The following is a 27,433-nucleotide window of genomic DNA, read 5'->3' on the forward strand; positions in this document are numbered from 1 at the left end:
ATTCTCTCCTTCCCCCCATTTTCTCCTACCTCCAAAGCTCTCCCACCACTCCAAGCTCTCCTATCCTACCTAGCTCTGCTACCCCTCCACGCTCTCCTACACCCACAAACTCTCCTGCACTCCAATCAATCCTAACCCGCAAAGCTCTGCTAACTACCGAAGCACTCCTACCCTGCCCCACAAGCTCTCCTACCCAGCCCGGCACAAGCGCTCCTACCCGACAAAAGCTCTCCCACCCACCCAAGCTCTCCTACCCCCCAAGTTCTCTTCCACCCAAACTTTCCTACTCCCCCCCCAGCGTTTGTACACTCTCAAGATTTCCAACCCTCCACCCAATCTCTTCTACCCCCAAAAGCTTTGCTACCCTGCATGTTCTGCTATCCCCAAAGCTCTCCCCTCCCCAGTTCCCTTCTATCCCCACCAAGCTCCCTTCGACCACACCCCATGATTTCTTCAACCCCCCCAAGCACTCTTCTACACCTTCGCCTTAGCTCTATTCACCGCCTACACCCACCGACCAGCTCCCATAATCCCACACCGCACAGTAATCCCCTACACCCCGAGCTCTTCAAGCCACCCGCCCAAGCTCTTCAACCCTCCCGCCCAAGCTCTACTAGCCCCCACCAGGCTCTCCTATCCCATCAACTTCTACTATCCCGCCACGACCTCCTAACACCACAAGTTCCCTTACTCCATCAAGCTATCCAACCCCCAAAGGCACTCCGAGCCCGCAAGCTTGCCGATTCCCCAAGCTTTCAGACCCCTCTACAGCAAGCACTTCTTCCCACCAATGTTTCCTAACCCCTGAAGCTCTCTAACGCACCCCGAAGCTCTCTCCTACACCCCAGGCTCCTACCATCCCGCCAAGATCTTTTACCCCCCCAATCACTCCAATACCCCACGCTCTCCTACCCCCATGCTCTCCTAAAGCCACAAACTCTCCTACACAACAAAGCATTCCGAGCCCCCCCCCGCCCAATCTCTGTTACACCGCCCAAGCACTCCTAAACCCTCCAAGCTCTCCCACCACCAAACCAGCCCCCAAACATTCCTGCACGCAAAAGCTCTCCTACATACGACAGTTCTCCAATCCTCCCAAGCTCTCCTACCCCTACAATCTCTCCTATCCCCAGAAGCTCTATCCTACCCTCCCAAGCTCTCCTACACCGCCATGCACTCCTGCCCCTCAAACTCTCCTTCCCTCGCAACCTCTGCTAACCCCGACAAGCTCTCCTAACCCTACCAAACTCTCCTATCCCACCAAGCTCTCCGACACCCCCTAAGTTTTTCTATTCCACCAAGCTCTGCTCCACCCCTAGCAGTCACCCCCTCAAGATATCTTATAAGCCCTGCAGTGCTCATCTACCGTCCCCAAGGCTCTTCTACCCCGTCAAAGCACTCTTCTGTACCCCTAAAGCTCTCTTCTACAGAATCTAACTTTCATCTAACCGCCTTAGCTCTTGTACCGTTCCCCCCTCCCCCCCACCACCCCCACCCACCCCACCCCCCCCCCACTTCCCCATGCCCGCCCCCACGCTTTCCTTTCCACAGGTGGGAAATTGTTTTGGGGAAATTGATGGGATTGAAGGCCGAAAAACGGTGGCTGATTGGCTGAATCGCACAGTACTTAAAGAGGTGTCGCTCGAAATAATGGCTATGGATCAGTTCCTATGGACTGAAGGGTAGCTAATGTAACATCACTTTTTAAAAAAGGAGGGTAATTATAGACCTGTTAGCCTGACATCAGAAGTGGGGAAAGGGTTGGAATCAATTAATATGGATGAAATAGCTGTGCATTTGGAGAGCAGTGACAGGATCAGTCCAAGTCAGCATGGATTTGTGAAAGGGAAATCACGGTTGACAAATCTTCTGGAATTTTTTGAGGATGTAACTACTAGTTTGGTCAATGGACTACCACTTCTCCTGAAACTGTGACCCCTGGTTCTGGACTACCCCAACCTCGGGAATATTCTTCCTGCATCTAACCTGTACAATCTGGATATAATTTTATATGTTTCTATGAGGTCCCCTCTCATTCAATAACCCGCGGATTAAAGCTGCATTCACCACTTTCTGCCGGCAGCTGATTGGAGTGTGTGTGGGCAACAATGTTGCTGCTTATCCCGGCCTCACTCACACTAGAGCTGGGGTAGGGCGATTAGTTCATGAGTTGTTTCTGGCTTTCATCTGCTGATTTGAAGCGAGGTAACGCTGCAAATTCATAAATTAATCATTCACAACTCAACTGAAAGCAGCCGGAACGTGCAGCTTTGAGAGGGGCTTTCTGCACTGTCAGGGCTGGAAATAAGAGTGGCAAGAGACACGGTTTCGAGTATGCGTGTGTACAGAAACGTACAGAGAATTCATCAAATAGAGCAAGGCTGTGAAACATTTCAGCTTGTTAGTATTGAACCACTAATGCATATTATTCAATTTGTTCTAATATTTAAAGGAACACATTTTCGAAATGTTTCCTCCCCGTTTGGGAACTGGGACTTTTTATGAGTTAGGAGAACGTGATAACCACTACACTACAGAAACGCTGAGGTTAAAGTTCCTCTTGGAATATACCAGTGATTTAACCTGTACAGTTGGCCGACAATTCAGGAGCTTGTTTCACGAGAATAGAATATTTTGGAAGGCTGTGTTGAGTGACAGGAATTCCTCTATTGTTTCCCAGACTTTTCACATATGAACATAGAACAGGAAAAGGTCATTTAGCAGCGTGTGGTTAGGTTCTGAAAAGCACAGATTGAAATGGCGGTGGAGAGAGAATTAATCGTCTCTTTCATAAGTGAGTTCCATAAAAGTCTGAAGAAAAAACAATTACAGGGCAACTGGTAAAGGGCGGGGCAATGGGAAAATCAGCACCGGCTCGACGGGCCTAAAGTCCTATTTCCGTGCTGAAACCATTCCATGATTCTATGGTTCTAGGGCGGCAGTCGAGAGAGCAGCTCAATGTAGGGAGATTGAGACCCATAAAAGGGCGGCAGTCGAGAGAGCAGCTCAACAAGGGGAGAAAATGTTCAGGTTCAAAAGGCAAAAAAGATGTAGAAAAAAAACGAGTGTGACATCACAGCCAAGCAATTAAGTTATTTGATTGTCGATTGGTGATTATTTTTTTTCTCTTTTCTTCATCTTTTTCTTTTATTAACAGTAAGAAACGTTTGGCGCGTTACCAATTAGGCTAATTTAAGGCTCAGTTATGGCCGGAGAGACCAGACCCTTGTCATGCTCCTCCTGTGCTATGTGGGACATCGGGGACACTGGAGGTGTCCCTGCCAACTACATGTGCCGGAAGTGTATCCAACTGCAGCTCCAGACAAAACGCATTGCGGCACTGGAGGCTCAGATGGATTCACAGTGGAGCATCCGTGATGCTGAGGATGTCGGGAATGTCACGTTTAGTGAGTTGGTCACACCGCAGGTAATGTTTACACAGCTGGATAGGGAATGTGTTACCATCAGGCAGAGCAGTGGAAGAAAGATAGTATATGGTTGCCCTGCGGCATCTCCCTCCAAAACAGATACACCAACTTAGGTACTGTTGGGGGAGATGGCTCATCATTGAAGGCAGTAGAAACCAAGTCGATGGCACCAGGGGTGGCTTTGCTGCACAGGGGCAGCAACAAGAGTGGGAGAACTGTGCTGATAGGGGAATCGATTGTAAGGGAAATAGATGTGCTTTTCAGCGGCCGCAAACGAGACTCCAGGATGGTATGTTGCCTCCATGGTGCAAGGGTCAAGGCTCAGAGCGGCTGCAGCACTGTCTGGAGGGGGAGGGTGAACAGCCAGCTGTCGTGGTGCACATAGGTCCCAACGATATAGGTAAACAACGGGATGAGGTGCTACAAGCTGACTTTAGGGAGCTAGGAGTTAAATTAAAAATTCGGACCCAAAGGTAGAAATCTCAGTATGTGACCTGTGCCACGTGCTAGTCAGAGTATGAATTGCTGGATAACTCAGATGAATACGTTATTGAGGAATGTTGCAAGGGGAGGGATTGAAATTCCTGGGACATTGGAACCGGATCTGGGGTTGGTGGGATAAGTACAAATCGCACAGTCTGCGCCTGGGGAGGACCAGAACCGATGTCCTCGCCAGAGACTTTGCTAGGGCTGTTGGGGAAGGTTAAAATATAATGGCAGGGGGATGAGAATCTATGCAGGGAGGCAGAGTGAACTACAAAGTTGACAGAAGCAAAAGGTCGGAAGGAGAAAATCAAGAGTGGAGCCCAGAGAAATCAAGGGCAGAAATCAAAAAGGGCCAAAATACAACATGATTCTAAACGGACAAAGTTTTGAAAAAACAAGCCTGAAGGCTCTGAGAATGCGGGGAGCCTTCCTAATAAGATTGATGAATTGACTGCGCATAAAGCTTTTAACCAATATGAGGTAATTGTGATTACGGAGACATGGCCCCAGAATAACCAATGCTGGGAACTCAACATCCAGGGGTATTCAATATTCAGGAATGACAGACAGGAAGCAAAAAGGAAGTTGGGGAGCGTTGCTGGTTAAAGAGGAGATTAACACAATAGAAAGCAAGGATATTAGTGTGGAAAATGTAGAATCTATATGGGTAGAGATGCGAAGCACCAAAGGGCAGAAAAACTTAGAGGGAGTTGTGTACAGGCCACCAAACAGTAGTACGGAGGTTGGGGATGTCATCAAACACGAAATTAGGGACGCGTGCTAAAAGGTTACAGCAGTTAGCATGGGTGATTTTAATCTACATATTGATTGGGTTAACCAAACCGGTAGCAATAATGTGGAGGAGGATTCTGGAGTGTATGACGGATGATTTTCTGGAACAATATGTCGAGATTCAAACTAGAGAGACTGGGCCTTTTGTAAAGAGAGAATGATTTGCAGTCGTGTCCTTCGGGACCCTGTGTGGAAGAGTGACCATAATATGGTAGAAATCTTCATTAAGATGGAGAGTGACACCAGTAATTTAGAAACTAGGGTCTGAACTTAAAGAAAGGAAAAATCGAGCTTGTGAGACGTGAGTTGACTAAAATAGACTGGTGAATGATACTGACTGTTTTGATGGTAGAATGGCAATGGCAGACATTTAAATATCACATGGATGATGTACAACGATTGTACATCGCTGTGTTGCATAAGAATAAAAAAGTGTACGTGGCTCAACCGTGGCTAACAAGGGAAATAAGCAAAATTTTAAATTCAAGGAAGAGGCATAACAATTCGTCAGAAAAAACAGCAAACCTGAGGACTGGGTGAAATTGATAATTAGGCAGAGGAGGTCTAAAGGTTTAATTAGGAGGGGTAAAATAGAGTATGAGGGTAAGCTTGCAGGGAACATAAAAACTGACTACAACCGCTTCTATAGATATGTGAAGATAAAAGGTTTAGGGATGACGAATGTAGGTCCCTTGCAGTCAGAATCAGGTGAATTCATAATGGGCAACAAGGAAATGGGCGTTCAATTGAAATTTTGTCCTGTTTTCAATGTGGAACAAAATAATAACCTCCCGAAAATAATAGGGGACCGAGGGACTAGCGAGAAGGGGGAACTGAGGAAAATCCATATTAATCAGGAAATGTGTTAGAGAAATTGAAGGGACTGATGGCCGATAAATCCGCAGGGCGTGAAAGTCTGCATCCCAGAGTCTTTCACGAAGTGGACTTGAAATAGTAGATGCAGTGGTGGTCAGTTTCCCACATTGCATGGACTCTGATTCAGTTCCTATTGCTTCGAGGGTAGCCAAAGAAACCGCACTTTTTAAAAATGGATGGTGGGAGAAAATACACCGGTAAGCCTAAAATCGGTAGTGGGGAAAATGCTTGAATCAATTATAAAATATGTAATCGCAGCGCATTTGGAAAGCAGTGACAGGTTCGGTCCAAGTCAGTATGGATTTATGAAAGGGAAATCAAGCACGAAAAATCTTATAGAGTTTTTTGAGGATGTAACTAGTGGAGTGGATAAATGGTAACCAGTGGATGTGGTGTATTTGGAATGACAAAAGGGTTTCGACATGTTCCCACACAAGGGTTAGTTTGCAAAAGTAAGGCACAAGCTATTAGGGTTCATGTATTGACGTGCATAGAGAACAGGTTGGAAAACAGGAAGCAAAGAGTGGGAATAAACGGGTCCTTTTCAGAATTGCAGGCAGTGACTAGTGGTGTGCCGTCGCATTCAGTGCTGGGAGCCGAGCTATTTACAATATACTTCAATGATTTAGACGAAATAATTGAATGTAATATCACGAAGATTGCAGATGACACTAAGCTGGCTGTCAGTGCGAGCAGCGAGGAGGACACTCAGAGACTGCAGTGGAATTTGGACAGGTTAGGTGAATGGACAAATTCATGGCAGATGCAATATAATCTAGCTAAATGTGAGGATATCCACTTTGGTTGCAAATACAGGAAGGCAGATTATTATCTGAATGCTGACAGATTAGTAAAAGGAGAGTTGCAACAAGACCTGAGTTTCATGGCACATCAGACATTGATGGTATGCATGCAGGTACTGCATGAAGTAATAAAGCAAATGGCATGTTGTCCTTCGTAGCGAGGGATTTCAGTAAAGAAGGAGGGAGATCTTACTGCAGTTGTGCAGGGCCTTGGTTATACCACACCTTCAGTATTGTGTGCATTTTTGGTCTCCTAATCTGAGTAAGTACATTCTTGCTATTGGGAGAGTGCAGCGAAGGCTCACCAGACTGAAGCCTGGGATGGCAGGACTTACATATGAGAATAGGCTGGATCGGCAAGTATTATACTCACTGAATTTAGAAGAATGAGAGTGGAGCACATAGAAACTTATACAATTCTGACGGCACTTGACAGGTTAGATGCAGGAAGAATGTTCCTGATGTTGGGGAAGTGCAGAACAAGGAATAACAAATAAGGATACGGGGGAAGCCATAAAAGACCAAGATGAGGAGAAACATTTTCACCCAGAGAGTTGTAAACCAGTGTAATTCTCGCCCACAGAAAGCTGTTCAGTCCAGTTCGTTGGACATTTGCAAAAGCGAGTTAGATTTTGCCCTTCCGGCTAAAAGGAATCAGGCGATATGGAGAGAAGGCAGGGTTGGGGTACAGTTGATGCATGATGAACCATTATCATATTGAATGGCGTTGCAGACTCAAAGGGTCAAATGGCCTGCTCCTGCTTCTATTTTCTATGCTTCTTTGTTTCTATGTCTTTGGCCAGGAATACTCTGGTGTTGCTGGGGATGTTGCATTTTATCAAAGTGGCTCTGAGGGCGTCCTTGCAACGTTTCGTCTGCACACATGGAGCTCGCTTGCCGTGTAGGAGTTCCGAGTACAGCGCTTGATTTGGGACTCATGTGTCAGGCATGTAGACAATGTGGTACGCCAAACAGAACTGGTCGAGTGTGGTCAGTTCTTTGATGCTGGGGATGTTGGCATGATCGAGAACACTGACCGGGTGCGTGTATCCTCCCAGGGTTTTTGCAGCATCTTCCGAATACATTGCTGTTTGCATTTCTCAAGCGATTTTAGATGTTTGCTGTATGTGGTCCACGACTCTTTGTCATACAGGAAGGCGGGTGTCACGACAGCTCCGTAGACAATATGCTTGGTGATCTTCCATCTTACGCTGTCCAACCTATGCTATTCCGGCTCCATTGATCCTGAAATTTACCGTAATTATAGGCAGAGAGACTCACAGGTGTTATTTGCCCTCCTAATCAGAATTTCCTCAATCTAATGGATTTTAAACCACATCGGACTTTCATCACAGCTGAGCACCTGTCGAGAGAGAATAAATCTTCCCTTAACCTTGTCGTAATGTTACAGTTACTGCCAGGATCTGCTAGATTCAGAATATATTCTTGTATATTAATCATTTTGGAGCACAGGGACAGATGGGATGTGCTGTTCTATCAGCAAGTTGACATCCACATCGCAGAGGATTCCCGAAGAAAATTTCGTGTAATTTCGTGGTTGGTTCCTTCCGATTGCGAGCCCTGCTTTCCGCCTGCTTGCCTCTCGAACTATCACGCACATTTGGGAACTAATGAATCAAGGGATGTGGGGATAAGGCGGGAAAGAGGTGCAGATGATCAGCGATGCTAGTCTGTGGATGTGCAAGATCGATGGGCCGCATGATCTACTCCAGCTGCTATTTTGTTATGTACTGGTGATCATATGATGGATCAATGTAGAATAATATGGATACCATCTGCAATAAAGTAGCGAAGGAAGTCACTTTAATGACACATGTTCAGGTACCATGCCCCAATATCATCGAGATTATTTTCTATGCAGCAATAATTTCAAGGTTGTAATACTGAAAATGACATTTGACTATACTCATGGCAGAGGCGAAATATTAATAACTTAACTGGAATATTGCCGGAACGGAAAAAATATATTCTACTGTTCTTGGTTTCGCGGCACACTGAGTAGAAATCGGTACAATTTTTAAATGAATGAGCAGGCGTGAACATGGTCAATACAATTGCAAGAAAAATGTAACTGAAGCTGCTCATTATTTTTGAATTTGTCAAGTATGAATACAGATTAAAGTCTCATTCCCGAGAGATGTCTGATTAGGGTAATATTGTGGATTTGAGATGTTTGTGTTTCATCCGCCACGTTATTTACATCAGAGTCAAAGCTGCTGATGTAATGTGTTTGTTCTCGTAACTCGAACTAATTGCAATGATCCAGCGAGTATAACCCTGTCTGTGGAGGCATATCCTTGTATAAATCAGGGCCCATTGCAATGTATAAGCTTAGAATGCCTGCCGGAGCTGTGGGTCCCACTCTGAAAAAAGTCACTGCTTCTCACATACATGGGATATCCTGTCATCCAACAGATATAAAATATTTACTGTTTTGTTCTTGCAGCCGTTGTAGTTCCTGATAAGTCGTTACCACAGCTTTAAGCGTGTAAATCGATGTTAACTGCGACTTGAACCTGACACAAATTTCTACTCCTACCAGATATGAAAAGCCGCCTGTTTTGTTCTATTGTTTGTTGGAAGGATTGCTTTAAGTGTCTGCTCTTTACTTCTTGGATGAATAGTTATAACTGTAATAAGCTTCCTTTATCCAAACCAGATATTTTTGCTGGAATATTTTCTGTATGGGATGCATTGGAATCAAGTGTATGGGTTAAGAGCAGGTATATTTTCATCAGGTCCTGTTATCCTTACAGTTTGCAGAACTAAGATTCCTGGAATATTATTTCATTAATGTGCTTCAATGATTAATATTAAGAGAGCTCACGTTCTCAGTGTTAAGAGGAGGCAGAGAAATGTACTCTCTCCGAAACAACGTTTAAGTATACTGAGATTTCAATGTAGTTATTACTTATCACTTTTTCGAAATATTATTTCACTGTGTCTGTATCTGGCGCCGCTTCTGTGTTCTGGCGAATGAACTAAATTTGCTGCTGAACTTTCTCATCTCCTTCTCTGCTTCGGTGTGAGTTAATTATATGACTGTCACTGGACTTCATTGTAAAATGTAATGTTTATGGTTATGGTGTATCAGTTTGCACTGTATCTGTTGGAAACAGGAGTCATTGTATTAAATTGGAGATTATACATAGCAGCGTTGATATTGGTGCTACGTTAATTGCAAAATCGCACCATCTCATGCTTTATGTATAATTAAGTGTAAGGAACTTCAGTCATCGTGAGGTTTTACTGGAAGAGACATTAGATGCTCTTTACTCCATACATTGTAGAAGAAGTGAACAGGGTAGTGGAGCAGTTTGGAGATTTAGATGATGTCTGGAAAGAAGACAAGCCTTCCACACAGATTAACACTTAGAATACGATAGATTGAACACGGGTTGGTGAACTCTAGCAGCTCAGGATATTGAAATGAAATCGGATGTGAAAAGGGATATTTCGAGTAAAGAGAGAAAAAAAATGATATAGAGAAGAGTGGCAACGTCTGAGGGAAGCAAAATATTTCAATGTTAATAAATTAGCATGAACAGCTTCTTAAACCATTACAGTATGAATGGAAAATACAACATAAAGATGTTTTTGGTGAGTTGCTAGATCGCTTGAGCCTTTTATTGTTGAACAACCTTCTCATGTTTATTTACCTATCAGTTCCTCTGTCCTTTTTGTTCAATCTTAGATTTTATTACTCTCTATGTTACAACTAAGCACAATTAATTAATTTAAAATTAAGTCATGAGTATCTTAGGATCATAGGAACAGTAATAGGCAAATTAGCCCCTGGAGCCTGTTCCGTCATTCAAGACATATTGGGAAATCTGCTATTGGAAGGCGTATACCCGGCTTTGGCCCATAACCATTAATGCCTTTGGTTCACCAATATTTTTCTAAATTAGAATTAAAATTAGCAATTGACCGAGTACCAATTGCTGTTGGCAGAAGATAATTGCAAAGGTCGTCAATCCTTCCTGTGTAGAAGTGTTTCCTAATCTCACTCATTAAATTTTTGGCTCTAAGTTTTAGACGATGACACTTGGCTAGACGCCCCAACAGGTGGAAATATGTTTTCTCTCTCTACCCTATCTATTTACCTTCATATCTGGAAAACGTTGATAAAATTATCCCTTTAACATCTAAATATCACGGGATACAATCACAATTTGTGTAAGCTCTATTCGGAAAGTAATAACAAGGGTCCGATTATCAATCTGGTAACGCTATGCTGCACTCCCTCCAGGATTATAAGATCCTTCCTCCGGTGTGCTGACCAGAACTGCTTAAATACGGAAGCTGTGCTCTAGCCAATAGCTGCAGAGTATCTTCTAATCCTTGAATTCCAGTCCTCTAGATCTAAAGACCATTAGGCTTGTTGATTATTTCCTGTAACTGTGCGTGGCATTTTAATGAATTATGAGAGGCTGTGAAATTGCGTGGGAGCAGCAGCGGGACCTAATGCAGGGTGGAGCATATAAAAGTAGCGCAGCAAGTGCAGGCTCGAAAGTGATAGTGGACCTGCATCGGAGCAGCAGTGGAAGCTCACGCCGGGTGGAGCATATAAAAGTAGCGTGGCAAGCGCAGGCTCCACAGAGGCAGTGGACCTTGTGTGCGAGTAGCACGGCGAGCTAAAGCAAGGCAGAGCACCTAAAAGCAAGGTTGAACAGGACACATTCGAAAGGAACGTCAGAGATTCAAAGTGACGTTGGCACAAGGGCACGAGCTGATTGAAGACTAGTGGGAGAGTGCTTTATTTTTCCTTTAAGTTATTTTTCGTCTTTAAATAAAAGTTTGTTTTTAGTCTTTTACTAAAGGGTGAGGCTTAGTATTTTAAATAAAGGTTCGCTCTTAGTCTGTAAAATCAATGGATAGCAGGAATGGCATGGCCGGGCAATATAGCGGAGTGCACATCCTGTGATTTGTGGAAAGTCATGGATGCTTCGTGCTGCATGTATGACGACAGTTGTAGTACGTGTACCCAGCTGCAACAAATCAAGTGATGGATTACCGAGCATGAGTGGCAGCAGGAATCACGTTGTAGATCCACGAGGGTGAGACCTAAGTTCATAGAATTGTTAAAGAGGTGGTCACGCCGAAGACTAAGAGAGAGTGGACAGAGTGCAAGTGGTCGCCACCACACAATAGAAGACGAGGCAGATAGTGCAGGAGGCCCTGGAGGGCATCATGCTCACCAACCGGTATTCTCTCCTGAATACTGGTGGATGCGATTGTTCGCCTGATCAGAGCCACGTCCACGGCAGCAAGGCCAGCTCAACTACACAGGAGGAGTGGAAATAGTGTAAGGGTTGTAGGGGATGCAATAGTGAAGGGAGCAGACAGACGATTCAGTGGACGCAGAATTGACTCCAGGATGTATGTTGCCTCCAAATGCCAAGATCAAGGCGATCAACGAACGGTGGCTTGGCATTCTTGGGGAAGAGGGTGAACAGCCAGAGGTCTTGGTGCATATTTTTACTAGAGACATAGGTAGAAATAGGGATGAGATCCTGGAGGCAGATTTTAGGGAACTTGCAGAGAGATTAAAAGCAGCACTTCAAGGGTAGTAATCTCCAGATTAGTCCCGATGCCATGTGCTAATGTGTAAAGTAATAGAAGGGTGGATGCGTGTCTGGACCGTTGGTGCTGGAGGGAGGGCTTTGGTTTCCTGAGGCATTGGGACTGTTTCTGCGGAGGCAGGACCTGCAAAAATCGGACGGATTGCCCCTCAACAGAGCTGGGACCAATATCCACGCCGGGAGCTTGCTAATGCTACTGGACAGGGTTTATACTAGCTTGGCAGTGGGATGAGACAATGAGAATGGAGTCAGTGGAGAGGGAGGAAAAACTTGATTTGGAAAACAAAAACGTAGAAGGTCAATTAGAGGACAGAGAAAACAAAAGTGAGATTGCAGTCAACAAGGATGTCTGCCTGTATCAAATGGTATATACTTCAAAGGAAGGAGTATAGCGAATAATGCAAATGAGCTGAGAGCACAGGAAGACACTTGATGTACGATATTATAGCTAGTACAGAGACATGGCTAAAATAGTGGCCGGCATGACAGGTCAACATTCCTGGTTACAGGAATTTGAGAGGGGATAGAGAGGGAAGAAAAACAGAAGGCGGTTCGTGGTACAGATTAATTAAACTACTCCGTCTATGAGGAGGGATGATATGTTGGAGGGAACATCCAAAGAGGGATGTGGGTCGAAATGAAAAACAAAACAGGGGCAATCACACTGCTGTGAGCATAATCTACACGCTGCAAACAGTGAGTGGGAGATCGAAGAGCAAATATGTTGGCAGATTACTGAGAAGTGTAAAATCTATAGGGCTGTAATAGTAGCGGATTACAACTATCATAATATTAACTGGCATAAAATTTGTGTGAAGTGCATAGAGCGTGCTGAATTCCTAAAATGCTTTCAAGAGTTAATTTGCAGCCTGCACGTAGTGAAATCAACTCGGGAGGCGGATGTTCTCGATTGAGTTATAGGGAATGAAGCTCAGCATGAGGAATGGGTATCAATGGGAGGGCATTCAGGCGCCACTGACCATAATTCTTTTAGATTTAATGTAGTTATGAAAAAGGACAATGATAGACCAGGAAGGAAAGTTCAAATTCGGGAACAGACAAATTTGCTAAGCTGAGAGTTGATTTGGCAACAATGGACTGGAAACAGGGAAATGAAGGAAAATGCGTGTCTGAGCAGTGGGAGTACTTCATGGAGGAGATCTGGAGGGTTCAAACACCTTTGTGCCGTTAAAGATAATGGTTGGGACGAGCACATCCGATGTCGCCTGGATATCCAGGGCATATAAGGTCGAATCAAGAAAAAAATGGAGACTTATGCCTATAAACCCCACTATGAACCCCCCTAGATCCTATAAACCCCACTATCAGACTGATTCCCGGGATGGCAGGACTGACATATGAAGAAAGACTGGATCAACTGGGCTTATATTCACAGGAATTTCGAAGAATGAGAGGGAATTTTCATGGAAACATATAAAATTCTGAGGGGATTGGACAGGTTAGAGGCAGGAAGAATGGTCCCGATGTTGGGGAAGTCCAGAACCAGGGTCACACAGTCTAAGGATAAGGGGTAAGCCATTTAGGACTGAGATGAGGAGAAACTTCTTCACTCAGAGAATTGTGAACCTGTGAAATTCCCTACCGCAGAGAGTTGTTGAGGCCAGTTCGTTGAATATATTCAAAAGGGAGTTAGATGTGGTCCTTACGGCTGAAGGGATCAAGGGGTATGGAGAGAAAGCAGGAATGGGGTACTGAAGTTGCAGAATCAGCCATGATCATATTGAATGGCGGTGCAGGCTCGAAGGGCCGAATGGCCTGCTCCTGCACCTATTTTCTATGTTTCTCTGTTTCGATGATTCCAGGGTCTAAATCTGCAAAATTTCTGGAGGAGTACAGAAATATAGAAACATAGAAAATAGGTGCAGGAGTAGGCCATTCGGCCCTTCCAGCCTGCACAACCATCCAATATAATCATGGCTGATCATTTTTGCCACTTTAGTACTCCATTCCTGCTTTTTCTCCAATATCCTTCATCCGTTTAGCCGTAAAGGCCACATCTCACACCATTTTGTATATATCTAGCGAATTGGCCTCAACAACTTTCAGTGGTACAGAATTCCACAGGTTCACAATTCTCTGAGTGAAGAAATTTCGACACATCTCGGTTCTAAATGGCTTAACCCTTACCCTTAGATTGTGACCCGTGGTTCTGCATTTGCCCAAAATCGGGAACATTCTTCCTGCAACTAAACTGCTCAATCAGATCAGAATTTTATATATTACTATGAGATCCCAACTCATTCTTCAAATTACAGTGATTTTAAGCCTAGTCGATCCAGTCTTTCCTCTTATAGCAGTCCTGCCATCCGGGGAAACAGTCTAGTGAACTTTCGCTGCACTCCCGCAATAGCAAGAATGTCCTTCTTCAGATTAGGATATCTAAACTGTACACAACATTCAAGGTGCGGCCTCACCAAGGCCCTGTACAACGGTAGTGAGAACTCCCAGCTCCGATACTCAAATCCACGGGCTATGAAGATTAACATGACATTCGTCTTCTTCACCGCCTACTGTACCCGCATGCCAACTTTCAATGACTGATGTACCATGACACCCAGGTCTCGTTGCACTTCCCCTTTACCTAATCCTTTACCATTCAAACAAAATTCTCTCTTCCTGTTTTTGCCACCAAAGTGGGAAACGTCACATTTATTTTCGTTATACCGCATCTGCCATGTATTTGCCCACTCACCTAATTTGTCGAATCACTCTGCAGCCTCTTATCATCCGTCTCACAGCTCACACTGCCACCCAGCTTAATGTCATCTGGAAACTTAGAGATATTACATGCAATTCCTTCGTCTAAATCATTCATGTATATTTTAAAAAAATGTGGTCGCAACATTGAACCTTGCGGTACCCGACTAGCCACAGCCTGCCATTCTGAAAAGGAGCCATTTATTCCTAATCTTTGCGTCCTATCTGCCAACCAATTATGTTCCACGTCAAGACATTACTCCCAATACCATGTGCTTTAATTTCGCACACTAATCTCTTGTGTAGGATCTTATTCACAATCCAAATACACAGCATCCACTGGTTCTCCTTTGGCCACTGTAACTTTTAAATTGGCAAAAAATTCTCGAAGATTTGTAATGCTTCATATCCCTTTCATAAATGCATGCTGACTTGGACCGATCCTGTCACTGCCTTTTAAACGCGCTGCCATTACATCTTGAATAATTCATTCCAGAATTTTTCCCACTACCAATGTCAGGCTTACTGGTCTATAAATCGCTGTTTTCTCTCTCCCTTCTTTTTAAAAATGTGGGCTTACATTAGCTGCCATCCAATGCATGGGAACTGATCCAGAGACTAGAGTAGCAAAGCATTTGTTCAATTGGTCTGCCATTTCGTTTGTCGCCATTATTAATTCACCTGATTCTGAAAAACAGTGACCTACACTAATCATTTTCTCTTCACAGAGGTTTTTGTAGTCAGTTTTCTGTTCTCTGCTAATTTTATCCTTTTTCCTCCTCTGCTGAATTCTAAAGGTCTACCAGCCCTCAGGTTTGCTGTTTTTCTGGCCAATTTATATGCCTCTTCCTTGGATTTAATACTATCTCTAATGTCTCTAGTTTGCCACGATTGAACCACCTTCCATATTTTATCTGTATGCCAGACAGGGCTGTACAATTTTTGAAGTTCATTCTAGTGTTGTTTAAATGTCTGCCATTGCTATTCCTACATCAACACTTCAAGTAACATTCGCCAGTCTATCCTACCAATTCACGTCTCATACCATTCGCAGTTACCTTTCTTTAAGTTCAGCACTCTAATCTCTGAATTAACTGTGTCACTCTCCATTTTAATGAAGAAATCTACCATATTATGATCACTCTTCCCCAAATGGCAGCGCACAATAAAATTGCGAATTAATCATCTCTCATCACACAACACACAGTCTAGGATGGCCAGCTCTCGAGTTGTTTCCTCGATGTATTGTTCTAGAAAACCATCTCTTATACACCCCAGCCTATCCTCCTCCAACGTATTGCTACCAGTTCGGTTAGCCCAATCTATATGCAGATTAAAGTCACCCATGATAACTACTGTACCGTTATTGCACGCATCCCTAATTTCCTCTTGATTCCATCCCCAATCTCACTACTACTGGTTGGTTACGTTTTCCGTAGCTGTAACCATACAGATTCAACATTATCAATGATAATTTACTTCCTTACAATTGCATCAGTCACCTTTTTAACCAGCAACGCAACCCCACCTCCTTTTACTTTCTGTCTATCCTTGCTGAATAGTGAATACCCCTTGATTTTGAGTTCCCCGCCTTGGTCACGCTGGAGCCATATCTTCATAATCCAAAATACATCATGTCCATTAACAGCTATCTGTGCAGTTAGTTCTTCCATCGTATTACGAATGCTCCTCGCATTGAGACACAGAGCCTTCAGGCTTGTATATTTAACAATATTTGTCCTTTTAAAATTGTGTTGTCATGTGGCACTTTTTGATTTTGCCAGTGATTTCTCTGCCCTGCACTTTTCCTTATCTCCTTTCTACCTTTACTTCTGCCACTATTTTACTTCCCTCTGTCTCCCTGCATAGATTTCCACCCTCCTACATATTAGTTTAAACCCTACCGAGCTGCACTAACAAAAACACCACCTTGGACATTGGTTCTGTTCGTGCCCAGATGCAGAACGTCCGGTTTGTACTGGTCCCATTTTCCCCCAAAACGGTTGCAATGGCCCAGGAATTGGAATCCTCCCTCTTTCACCATTCCTCAAGCCACGTATTCGTTGTAACTATCCTGCTATTTCGAGTCTGATTAAACCGTGGCATTGTAGTAATCCTGAGAACAATCTTTGAGGACCTACATTTTAATTTAAACACCTGGACTCCCTAAATTCAGCTTGTCGGACCTCATTCAGGTTTTTACCTATATCGTTGGTACCTGTATGTCCCACGACAACTGGCTGTTCACCCTACCCCTGCAGAATGCTGTGCAGCTGCTCCGGGACATCCTTAACACTTGCACAAGGGAGGCAACATACCATCCTGCTGTCTCGATTGCCTTCGTAGAAGCGCCTATCGCTTCCTCCTGCAATAGAATTCCAAACCGCTAAAGCTCTCCCACTCTTTTTCCTGCTCTCTTCTGCAGCACAGCCATCCATGGTGTCATGAATTTATCTGCTGCTGCCTTCCGCAAATGGGTCATCTCCCCCAACATTACCCAACACGGTATATCTATTTTGGAGGGGATGACCGCAGGGGACCCCTGGACTACCTTCCTTCCACTGCTCTGCCTGATGGTCACCCATTCCCTATCTGCCTATGTAACCTTTACCTGCGGTGTGACCAACGCACTAAACGTGCTATTCACGACACTTTGGCAGCTCCAAAGTGAGTCAATGCGGAACTCCAGTGCCATAATGCAGTCTTTCAGGAGCTGCCGAATTGACACACTTCCTGCACACATAGTAGTCAGGGACATTGGAAGCGTCCCTGATTTCCTGCATTACACATGAGAAGCACGACACGCGTCTGGACTCTCTTGCCATGATGTAATCCTTAAATTAACTTAATTTGGCAAAATTGCCAAAATGTTACCTCCAAATATGAAAAGAAAACGAAAATGTTTAAATAATCACCAATCCACTAGCCAATCACTTACCCTCTTGGTTGTGACGTCAAACTTCGATTTCTTATTACTTCTTTGTTTACTTTTGTCCCTGCACCAGCTCCTGTTCCCGAACTGCCGCTCCCGAACTGTTGATGGCCATTTAAAATCCTCGTCCTCGAACTCCCGCTGCACCCGACTGCTGCTCCGACTGCCCAAACTTCAGGCCTTTTATAGGCCACGATCCTCGACCTCACGCTGCTCCCGATTACTGCGTGCAGGGGTGAAATTAAAAAGGATATTAGCTCAGTAAAGGAAGAGCATGGAATCTTCTTGGCAAGTAAAATCAAGGAAAACTCAAAGATTATTTATAAATATATTAAGAGCAGAATTACAACGAAGAAAAGTGGGGCCAATTAGAGAACATGAAGGTGATCTGTGTTTGGAGACGGAAGATGTGGGCATGGTTTTTCTTGAATGCTTTGCGTCTCTTTTCACAAAGAAGCGGGGCGATGCAGACACTGCTATCGGCGGTGGCGGGGTGGGCGGGGGGAGACGTTTGAAAAAATAGATTAATAAAAATTGTGAGAGAAAAGGTATTAACTTGTTGAGCACAATTTCACGTGGATAATTCCCTTGGCCCGGATGTAATGTATCCCAGGCAATTAAGTGAAGCAAGAGCGGAAAGAGCAGAGGCTTTGACCATGATTTTCCTGTTCTCTCGGCTTTGCTTTCAGAGGACTGGAGGACTGCTAATGTGGTACCAATATTTAAGAAGCGAATAAGGGAAACGCTGAATATTTGGAGGCCAGTCAGCCTAAACTCGGCGGTGACAACCGTATTGGAAACAATTCTGAAGGACAGGTTAAATCATAATTGATAGAGGCATGAATTAATCAAGGACAATCAGCACGGATTTGTTAAGTGAAGGTCGTGTCTGACTAAACTGATTGAATTTTGTGAGGATTTAACAAGCAGGGTCGATGATGGCAGTGACTTTGGTATATTGTATTTGGATTTCCCCAAGGCTTTTGATAAGGCTCCACATAGCAGAGTGGTCTCGAAGGTATAAACCTATGGGAACCAGTGCGAAGTGGCAAGTTGGATCCAAAATGACTCAAAGGCAGGAATCAGTAATGGTTGATGTGTGTTTTTGTGACTGGAAAGCTGATTCCAGTGGGATTCCACAGGGCTCAGTACTAGGTCACTTGATTTTTGTGCAATACGTCAATGATCTCGACCTGAATATAGGGGGTATGATTAACAAGTGTGCAGATGGCACGAACTTCGGCTGTGTGTTCGACAACGAACAAGAAAGCTATTGACTGCAGGAAGATATCTGTCAACTAGTGAGGGGGAAAAATTGGCAGATGGAGTATAATGTTGGAACATGTGAGGTCATGCACTATGGCAAAAAAAATCAGAGTGCAAGTAAATGTTTTAATGGAGAAAAAATAGAAATTGGCGCAGTAGAGCGGAACCAGGGGGTACTTGTACATGAAACACAAAACGATAATATGCAGGTACAGCAATTGATCAGGAAGGTCAATGGTATCTTGGCCTTTAATGCAAAGGGGCTGGAGTATAAAAGCAGGGGAATTTAATAAAGCTAGATAAAATATTCGTGAGGCCACACCTGTAATGCTGTGTGCAGTTTTAATTTCCATATTTACGAAAGGACATACTTGCTTTGGAGGCAGTTCAGTGAAGGTTCACTAGGTTGAGTCCGTGGATGACGGGGTTGAATTATGAGGAAAGTTTGACTAGGTTGGGTCTCTACTCATTGGAATTCAGACGAATGTGAGGTGATCTTATCGAAACGTAAAGGATTATGAGGGGGCTGGACAAGGTGGATGCAGAGAGGATGTTTCAACGGATGGGGGAGACTAGCACTTGATGGCACTATCTTTGCATAAGGGGCCGCATATTTAAGTCAGAGATGAGGAGAAATTTCATCTCTCAGAAGGTTGGAAATCTGTGGAATTCGCTGCGTCGGAGAGCTGTGGAAGCGGTGACATTGAATATATTTAAAAGAGAAATAGACAGCTTCTGAAAAAACAAGAGGAGAAGTGGTCATGGGAATGGGCTGGCTACTGGTGCTGAGTTCATGATGAGGCAAGCCATGAACGTATTGATTGGAGAAGCAGGCTCGAAGGGCCGTATGACCGAATTCTGTTCATATTTCTTCTTTTCTTAAGTTCTTATAACAGTGGCAAATGGAATGTAGTCTGGAGATGTGCGTATTAATGCATTTGTGGAGAGCTAACAAGTAACACAATACACCTTAAAATGTAGGAAACTGAGATGTGTTGAGGAACAAAGGGATCTTGGAGTGCAGGTACACAGATCCCTGAATGTATCAGGCAATGTAGTAAGGTGGTTAGGAAGGTAAACGGAATGCTTGACTTTATTAGCCGAGGCCGAGAATAAAATAGCAGGAGGTTATGCTTGAACTGTCTAAAGCAATGGTTGGTCACAGATGGAGTACTGCCCATAGTTCTGGTCACCGCAATACAGGCAATATGTGATTGCTCTGGAAAGGGTTACAGACGAAATTTACGAGGATGTTGCCGGGAGTAGAGAATCTTAGTTATCTGGAGAGACTGGATAGACTGGATTTGTTTTCCTTGGAACAGATGAGGCTGTGGATGCCTCATGGAGCTATACAAAATTATGAGGGGACTGGACATATTGGATAAAAATGACCTATTTCCCTGAGCAGTTTGGTCAACAAGCAGGGATGATACTTTTTAAGTAATTGTTAGAAGATTTAGAGAGGATGTCAGGGGAAATTTCTTCACCCAGAGGGCTGTGTTGGTTTATGCCTCAGTTCCTGAAACGGCGTTAGAGGCAGAAACATTCAACACGTTAAAAAATGCATTTGAAGCGCTGCAAACTGCAGGGCTATGGACTCAGAGACGGAAACTGGGATTAGGCTGGATCGCCTCTTGTTGGCTGGCACGGACACGATGGGCCAGAGTGGCCTCCTTCCCTGCTGTAAATATTGAAGATGCTTCCATTCTACGTACGTGGAGCCTGGACACTATTATTACCTTCATTGTTTTAAGCGTTTCAGCATATAGAAAGTAGGCTATGCACAATTTTCTATTCCAAAATAGATGACCTTACATTTGCCAACATTGAAACCTTTTTGCAACAGTTTTGCTGACTCACTTAATCAATCAATGCATTTTTGTAATTGTATGCACTGACCACAATTCCATCAATCTTTGTGTCAGAGGCAACTTTTGATGTTTTTCTTTCTATCACATAATTTACTTCGCTAATCAATAGGGAATAGTTCAGGACCCAACTGAGATCCTGTAGGTCACCATTAGTCACCTCCTGCCATTTGGAAAATCTTCCCATTGTCCCCGTCTCCGTCTGCTCGGCCAATTTCCTAACAAACTCAATAATTTGCCTTCATTTCCATGGGATTCAATCTTAGTTAACAGTCAATTATAACGGACATAATCAAGTGACTTCCAGAAGTTCACATAAATAACATCCATTGACATTCCCCTATCCACTGCCGAACACAACTCTTTAAAAAAATATTCAGCTTTGTCAGGCTTGATCTACATTTTTCAAATGCACGCTGGATCTCTCTGATCAGCTAACATTGTTCAAGGTGTTCAGTCACCCCATCCTTATTTCTGAGCAATTTCCCGATACGAGGTGTTCCAAACATTTCCTGGTTTCACTTGCTCAACATTGCAAAATAACGGAGAGACCTGCGCAGATTGTTGATGTCACGACAGTTCTCATTTGGGTGTTCCCAGCATTCTGCACTGCTCTGAATTGCACGTCATCAGAGAGATCGCAAGAATGTTTTGTGCAGCTGTCTTCGGGACCAACAATGATTGCCTTTGCTTGGGTGTTGACTGTATATTCCAGACCAATTCTTTACCTGAAGAAGCAGTAGTGCAGTTCAACCATATAGATGCACGTAAAGTTAGCAACCAACACAAAAATCCACGAAAATAATGTTATTTAAGTTAATTCAGCTGGAAAAGCGATAGGTTAGCGCCTCCTGTCAGGAAGCTAATTGTTTAGTGATTGGTTGCGGTGAATGCAGCAACACCCGCAAACCTCGGTGCCGAATTAGCACTTGCGCTAACTCATCGTACTTGTGCCTCTGGTAATTCGAAGATTGTGATGTCATAAAGTGCGCAGTGCTCCATTAGTGCCCTGGATAGAACATTGACTCGCGCACCCTGCAGTATCAATGCACTCCGAAGTTGACAGCGAGAGGATGCGTTACAAATCCGGCTGGCCAATTGGCGAGCAGTAATTAAAGGATCTGCTGTTCAGCTCGACTACACTTTATTATTTGCACTCGTCTGGTGCCTGTGCAAAGTTTTTCCTGTCTCAGTCGTGCAAGGTGTCCAAGCCCTTCACTTTGTAGAAGTGTTCACGACGATAATGTGAGTCATGCCGGTCGCCTTCAAAACAGAGCTGGCGGACAACTAGCTGATGCAACATCATTGGGCTTTCCATTATGCGTTGGACACAGCTTCACATGCCGTTAGCACTGTGCTCGTCATGGTTTAGTGTTCTTTGCTGCCTCCCCTCTCTCGCACGTTATAACACTAAGAGAAGATTGGTGCTTGAATTTGCACTCCACTTTCCACTTGGTCTGCCAAAACTAAATACCGCTGAGAGCGATTGATTTGCGTCTAGTACAAATTTTTCCACTTTTTAATATTTAACGCCCAACTGCGGCATTACCGAATTTCTAGAGGATTAATAACTCCGCAGATTTGTATATTGGGCCTTGCACATGATTATTGCTACGGGGCTGAAATGCAAAGTCGACTGCCGTGGAAATCAGATGATGCGGATCAGAAACCCGATATTCGCACGGCTGATCTTCCTTTTTATTTGTACTGCTATTATTTAACTTTTAACGTGACATCTCAACTCATAATTTCATGATAATATTTTATTTCCTTTTTGATATAATGTCTTAAATCAATAGTTGATGTTTCCATAATTTCATCATTTTATGTTCTAATTATTTTAAGTACCTGTTGCTTTTATATTTCTATTTCATTGCAATCTCTCAAGTCAATATGCTACTTCTCTTTTACTGTGTGTTTTACTTTAATGAATGAATCACTGAATTTACTGCATATATTTGTGATATTTATTGTACTTTCCAAAACCATTACAGGTATTCGTGTTTCAGTTGTCTCCTTACTGTGAGCTGCTAAATCTTTCTTGGATTTATTTATTTTAGTGTTCTTCACTGTCCTCTCAATTCAATGACGTTTGAATACACCTCATATAAACCCTCTTATCATCAACGATCTGAGCCAGGGTCTGCAGTACAGACTTTCTCTCCGCTCCTGTACATGAACGTGCACGCCCGACTGATATTTTGCAGCACTTTACCTGGATTCTTCCTAATTTGCACTTTTTAAACTTCCCGGTATATAATCTCACAATTCCACGTTATCTCTCTTGCTTTTAACATAACTCCTTATCTCAAAGTAGTATTTATTACAGCTGTTTTATTTCACACTGTACATGCAACTTCCAAAATCATTATCATTATATTCCGAGCATAAATATTCAATTTGTCATTGATTGTCTACAGTTGACTCTTACGTTATGTTCATCACTGAATCCCTTCTTGGATTGTGATACTTTATATCTTCCATTTAGAGTAATCTCATCAACCTTAATGATTGTCCGACTGTTAAAGGAGTTGCCTTTCTTGAAACCTGGCGATTCGTTATTCAATTCTATTGTGTCATTTCATCCGCCAACAAGATTATTTTAGAGGTCATTATTGATTTGTGGTTTTACTTTAATTCACAAAGCTAGTCATGGAAAAAATATTGTATAAGCCACTCAAATTATTATGGCTCTCTAAATTTTATTGCATAGCTCATCACTGTGAACTTTCCATTCTTTACATGTTTTATTTATTTTTAATATTTCAATCCATTTGAATCCAACCTTTCTTAGTCTCCAATGAATTTCACCATGCTCTTCTATGCGGCTCATTGAAAAATGCATTATATAAATTTCTCTATTTTGTGGTTGTCCAAATTTGCTATTATTTTCATAATATGAAACATGCGTGGGCTACGAGCGAAATAGTCATTTACCAACGGCACAGACCAAAAACCTAGCAGCAATTGACACGAGATTGTGGTAAACAGAACATATTGGCAGAGTCTAAACTAAATTTTGTATTCCTATTTCTTCAAGTTAACATGGTGGCGATTGTGATACTCTCCCGCGGAAAGTGTGGTCTCTCCAAATGCATCACTCGCTATCTGGTGGGAATGGCAGCGGCCGATCTATTTGTTGTTGTCACTGATGTAATTCTGAATCGCATTAATATTACGTATTTTCCTGTTAATTTCTTGTCCATCACTCCTGTGTGCTCTGTGTTGGTTGTGTTGTGCATTGCATCCATTGATTGTTCGGTATCGTTTACGGTTGCTTTCACCTTTGATCGCTTTATAGCCATCTGCTATCAGAAGCTCAGAACGAAATATTGCACGCAGAGAACTGCGACTGTTGTTTTAGGAGCCGTGTGCGTGGTTAGCCCTATTAGATGTATCCCCTTTTACTTTACATTCCAGCCTAAAATTATAATTGACCAAGTTCCCTGGTTTTGTTTTTCGAATGAAAGCTTCTATAATTCGCCTTTTTGGAGCGCATATGAGTGGATTGATAGTATTATAACCCCTTTAGTACCGATCTGTTTAACTGTTTCGTTCAATGCACTAACGGTCAGACACATTATAGCGGCAAATAGAATCCGCAGGGCTCTCCGGAACAATGGTCAGGATCAGAATGACCAAAAGATGGAGAACCGGGAAAAATCCATGATATTGCTGTTTACTCTATCTGGTAATTTCATACTTTTGTGGATGATATATGTAGTGTATTCGCTAAATTGGTTAGTGGAAAACTATAATTATATCGACAAATACCTCAATACTCCGCTGTATAGGGTTCAGCAGGTTGGATTCATGATGCAGCTTCTTTCTGCTTGTACAAACACGTGTATCTATGGATTAACCCAGACTAAATTCAGAGAGGAGTTGAAGAGTGGGATGAAATATCTGTTTACTCTAAATGGAAAATTACTTAAATAAAAGCATCAAAAGCAATATTTTTTCAATCAAGGTCACTTTTATTTTATTTGGAATGGCTGCTTGGGTAAGTAATAGGCCCGAGGATGAATGATGGATATGAGCTTTTTTTAAATTCAAGCACACTGGTGGATTTCAATCGATAGACTTTTCCTCCCACCAACATTACTGCTACCCATTGGTGTTGTCAGAAACCAGCTAATCTGAATATTTATTGATCTACTGCAACATGTGGACAGGAGTTGTGGGTTTACTGAATGTAAACAGGGAGAATTTGACAAGGAAAAAGAGAGAAATAAGTATGTCGACGAAGGAATTGCTGACACAGGAAGCAGATTAATAATATTTTAGTATGCAGGATGTGGCGTGCGTTAGGGCCACCTCCTGCAAGTCGACATGGCACTAGAGTCTCAAAACTAATTTAATCAGCTGATTAAATTGCCAAGGCAGATCGTGATGTAGCACTCTGTCAGGAGCGCTCTAGGGCCCCACTTTACTAACTGAAGTTCCGCCTTATGACAGAGGACCTGAAATGTGTATGTAATCGTGCCTGGTCCCGATACATGAATTGGCGTCTTCACTTCGAACACTGAGCTGCGTAGCTTCAGTCTCAGTGGAATGCCCACATCAAGCGGGACTCCAGAAAAGGCAACGTTGGTTTGGGTGGATTCTCATCAACAGAGTATCCACAGGCGAATCTCCCTCACACTGGCAGCATTGACACTGCAACATTATCACCATGAAAAAATGCACTAACTCCGTAGGAGCATAGTCCTTACAATACGAAAGTCTATGCATATGGGCTTTCAATATACTCTTCTGCACCCTTTCCCATCAAGAGGATATAATTCAAATCATGTTGAAACATTTCATAGACGTCGCTGTTGATGGGTAAGTGGAAGCACCACGGGAGCAGCAGGTTAGATATTCTATTTTGAAAAAATACATGTTGCATACAATGTTTACATCATGGGTAGATTATGAACATTTATCCCCTTAGAATGGAATTTGCTTAATTTATATAACGACTGACAGAACACCCAACATAGGAACAGGGTTAATTTCTTGAGCCTTTCGAGACTGTTCCACCATCCAGCATCATAGGCAGTCCCTCGGAATCGAGGAAGACTTGCTTCCACTCTAAACATGAGTTCTTAGGCAACTGAAGGCCCCGCCTGCACGCTGAAGTGGATGGAAAAGATTGAATAAGTGCAGGGGACATATCCCCGGAGACCTGACCAATATTAATCACGCAACCAGCTTCATTAAAAAAAACTGATGATCTGGTCATTATCATATAGCTGTTTCTGGGAGCTTGCTGTTTGCAAATTAGTTGCCGCGTTTCCTACATTGCATCAGTGAATGCACTTCAAATAACACATCATTGCCTTTAAAGCGCGTTGGGACTTCCTAAGGGCTTGAACCGTGCGCTGTAAATACAAATCTTAATATTTTTCCCCTGAATTGACATTTTGCTCTACATTTTGTTTTGGAAATAAATCCCCAGCTGATTTAGGGTGGTACCGATGCAAACATGAAACCTCCGTTCAAAGTAACTGTTTAGATTCCCAGCTCAGCGAGCAGGACATGGTCACAATCGCGGGTTAATGGAGGAGAGCAGCGACTGTTAATCTATATATTCATCGCTCTTGGTATATGCAGAAAATCCCCCTTATATCAACAAAACTTTATTTAATCCTGGACACGCAAACTGATCCTTTACTGCCAACTTCACCACTGATCGTATAATCGTAGAGCGATACAAAACAGAGTATGACTGTTCGGGCCCATTTTACTTGTGCTGGCTCTTAGAAAAGCTTTCATATTCATCTCATTAAGCTGCCTTTGAACCGTATCCTTTCACATATTTCCCTTGAGTATTTATACAATTACATTTTCAAGGTTACACTACACTTTCTTTGCAGTACATTACAGACGATAAGAACTTACTGTGTAAAACCTCACCTTCTCTCCTCTGGTTCTGTTGCTAGTTACCTTAATCTGTATTGTCCAGTTGCCAACTATTTGGCACAGAAAGCAGTTTCTCTATTTTTGCTCAATCGCAGCTATTCGTGATTTTATACGCTTCTTTTAAATCTCCGACCATCCTTCTCTGATCTGAGGAGGAAAGATCAACTTCTCCCGTCTCGCCACAGAATTGAAATCTCAAATCCCTGGTACACTTCTTGTCAATCTCCGCGGTACCATCTCTTTGTCCATGACATGCTTCCTCAAGTATGACGACCTGCGCTGGACACAACATTCCATCAGGGTTAAATAAAGTGATTTTTGAAAAGATTTAGCATATCTTACTTGCTTTTATATTCTATCCATTTATTTACAAATTTTACATAACAGCCTTTTGAACTTTTCCCGCCATCTTAGAAGACATGTGCATGTCTCCCTGAGCATGCACCCCGTGTAAAATTGGTTTATATTTCGTTTAGTTTATTGCTCCTCATCCTGCCTTCTAAAACCCCTCATTTCACACTTTTCTCTGTGACATTTAATTATCCATATGTCAGCCCAATTTTTGAATCCGTGCATGTTCTCCCCCTGTATGTTACTCATCATCACTGGCTGTCCCTCGAGCGAGTTTGACATGATTCCACACCAATGGGAAGGAGTTCGCAGATATTTAAATGAAGGTTCCGTTATTCCAGATGTGAAGTCCACGAGTGGAAGATGCCTGTGCGTGGATTCTTTTTATGTCTGCTGACCG

At 43.1% G+C, this 27,433-nt stretch overlaps 1 protein-coding gene across 1 annotated transcript; it reads left to right on the forward strand.

Annotated features, from left to right (window-relative positions):
- Positions 1-23,820: 23,820 nt before the first annotated feature.
- Positions 23,821-24,714, forward strand: LOC139241877 (probable G-protein coupled receptor 139). Its single transcript, XM_070870118.1, has one exon. It carries the CDS (start codon positions 23,821-23,823, stop codon positions 24,712-24,714), a length of 894 nt encoding a protein of 297 aa, XP_070726219.1.
- The last annotated feature ends 2,719 nt before the right edge of the window (positions 24,715-27,433 follow it).

Source organism: Pristiophorus japonicus, unplaced genomic scaffold, assembly GCF_044704955.1.
Source record: "Pristiophorus japonicus isolate sPriJap1 unplaced genomic scaffold, sPriJap1.hap1 HAP1_SCAFFOLD_115, whole genome shotgun sequence".
NCBI classification, from domain to species: domain Eukaryota; kingdom Metazoa; phylum Chordata; class Chondrichthyes; family Pristiophoridae; genus Pristiophorus; species Pristiophorus japonicus.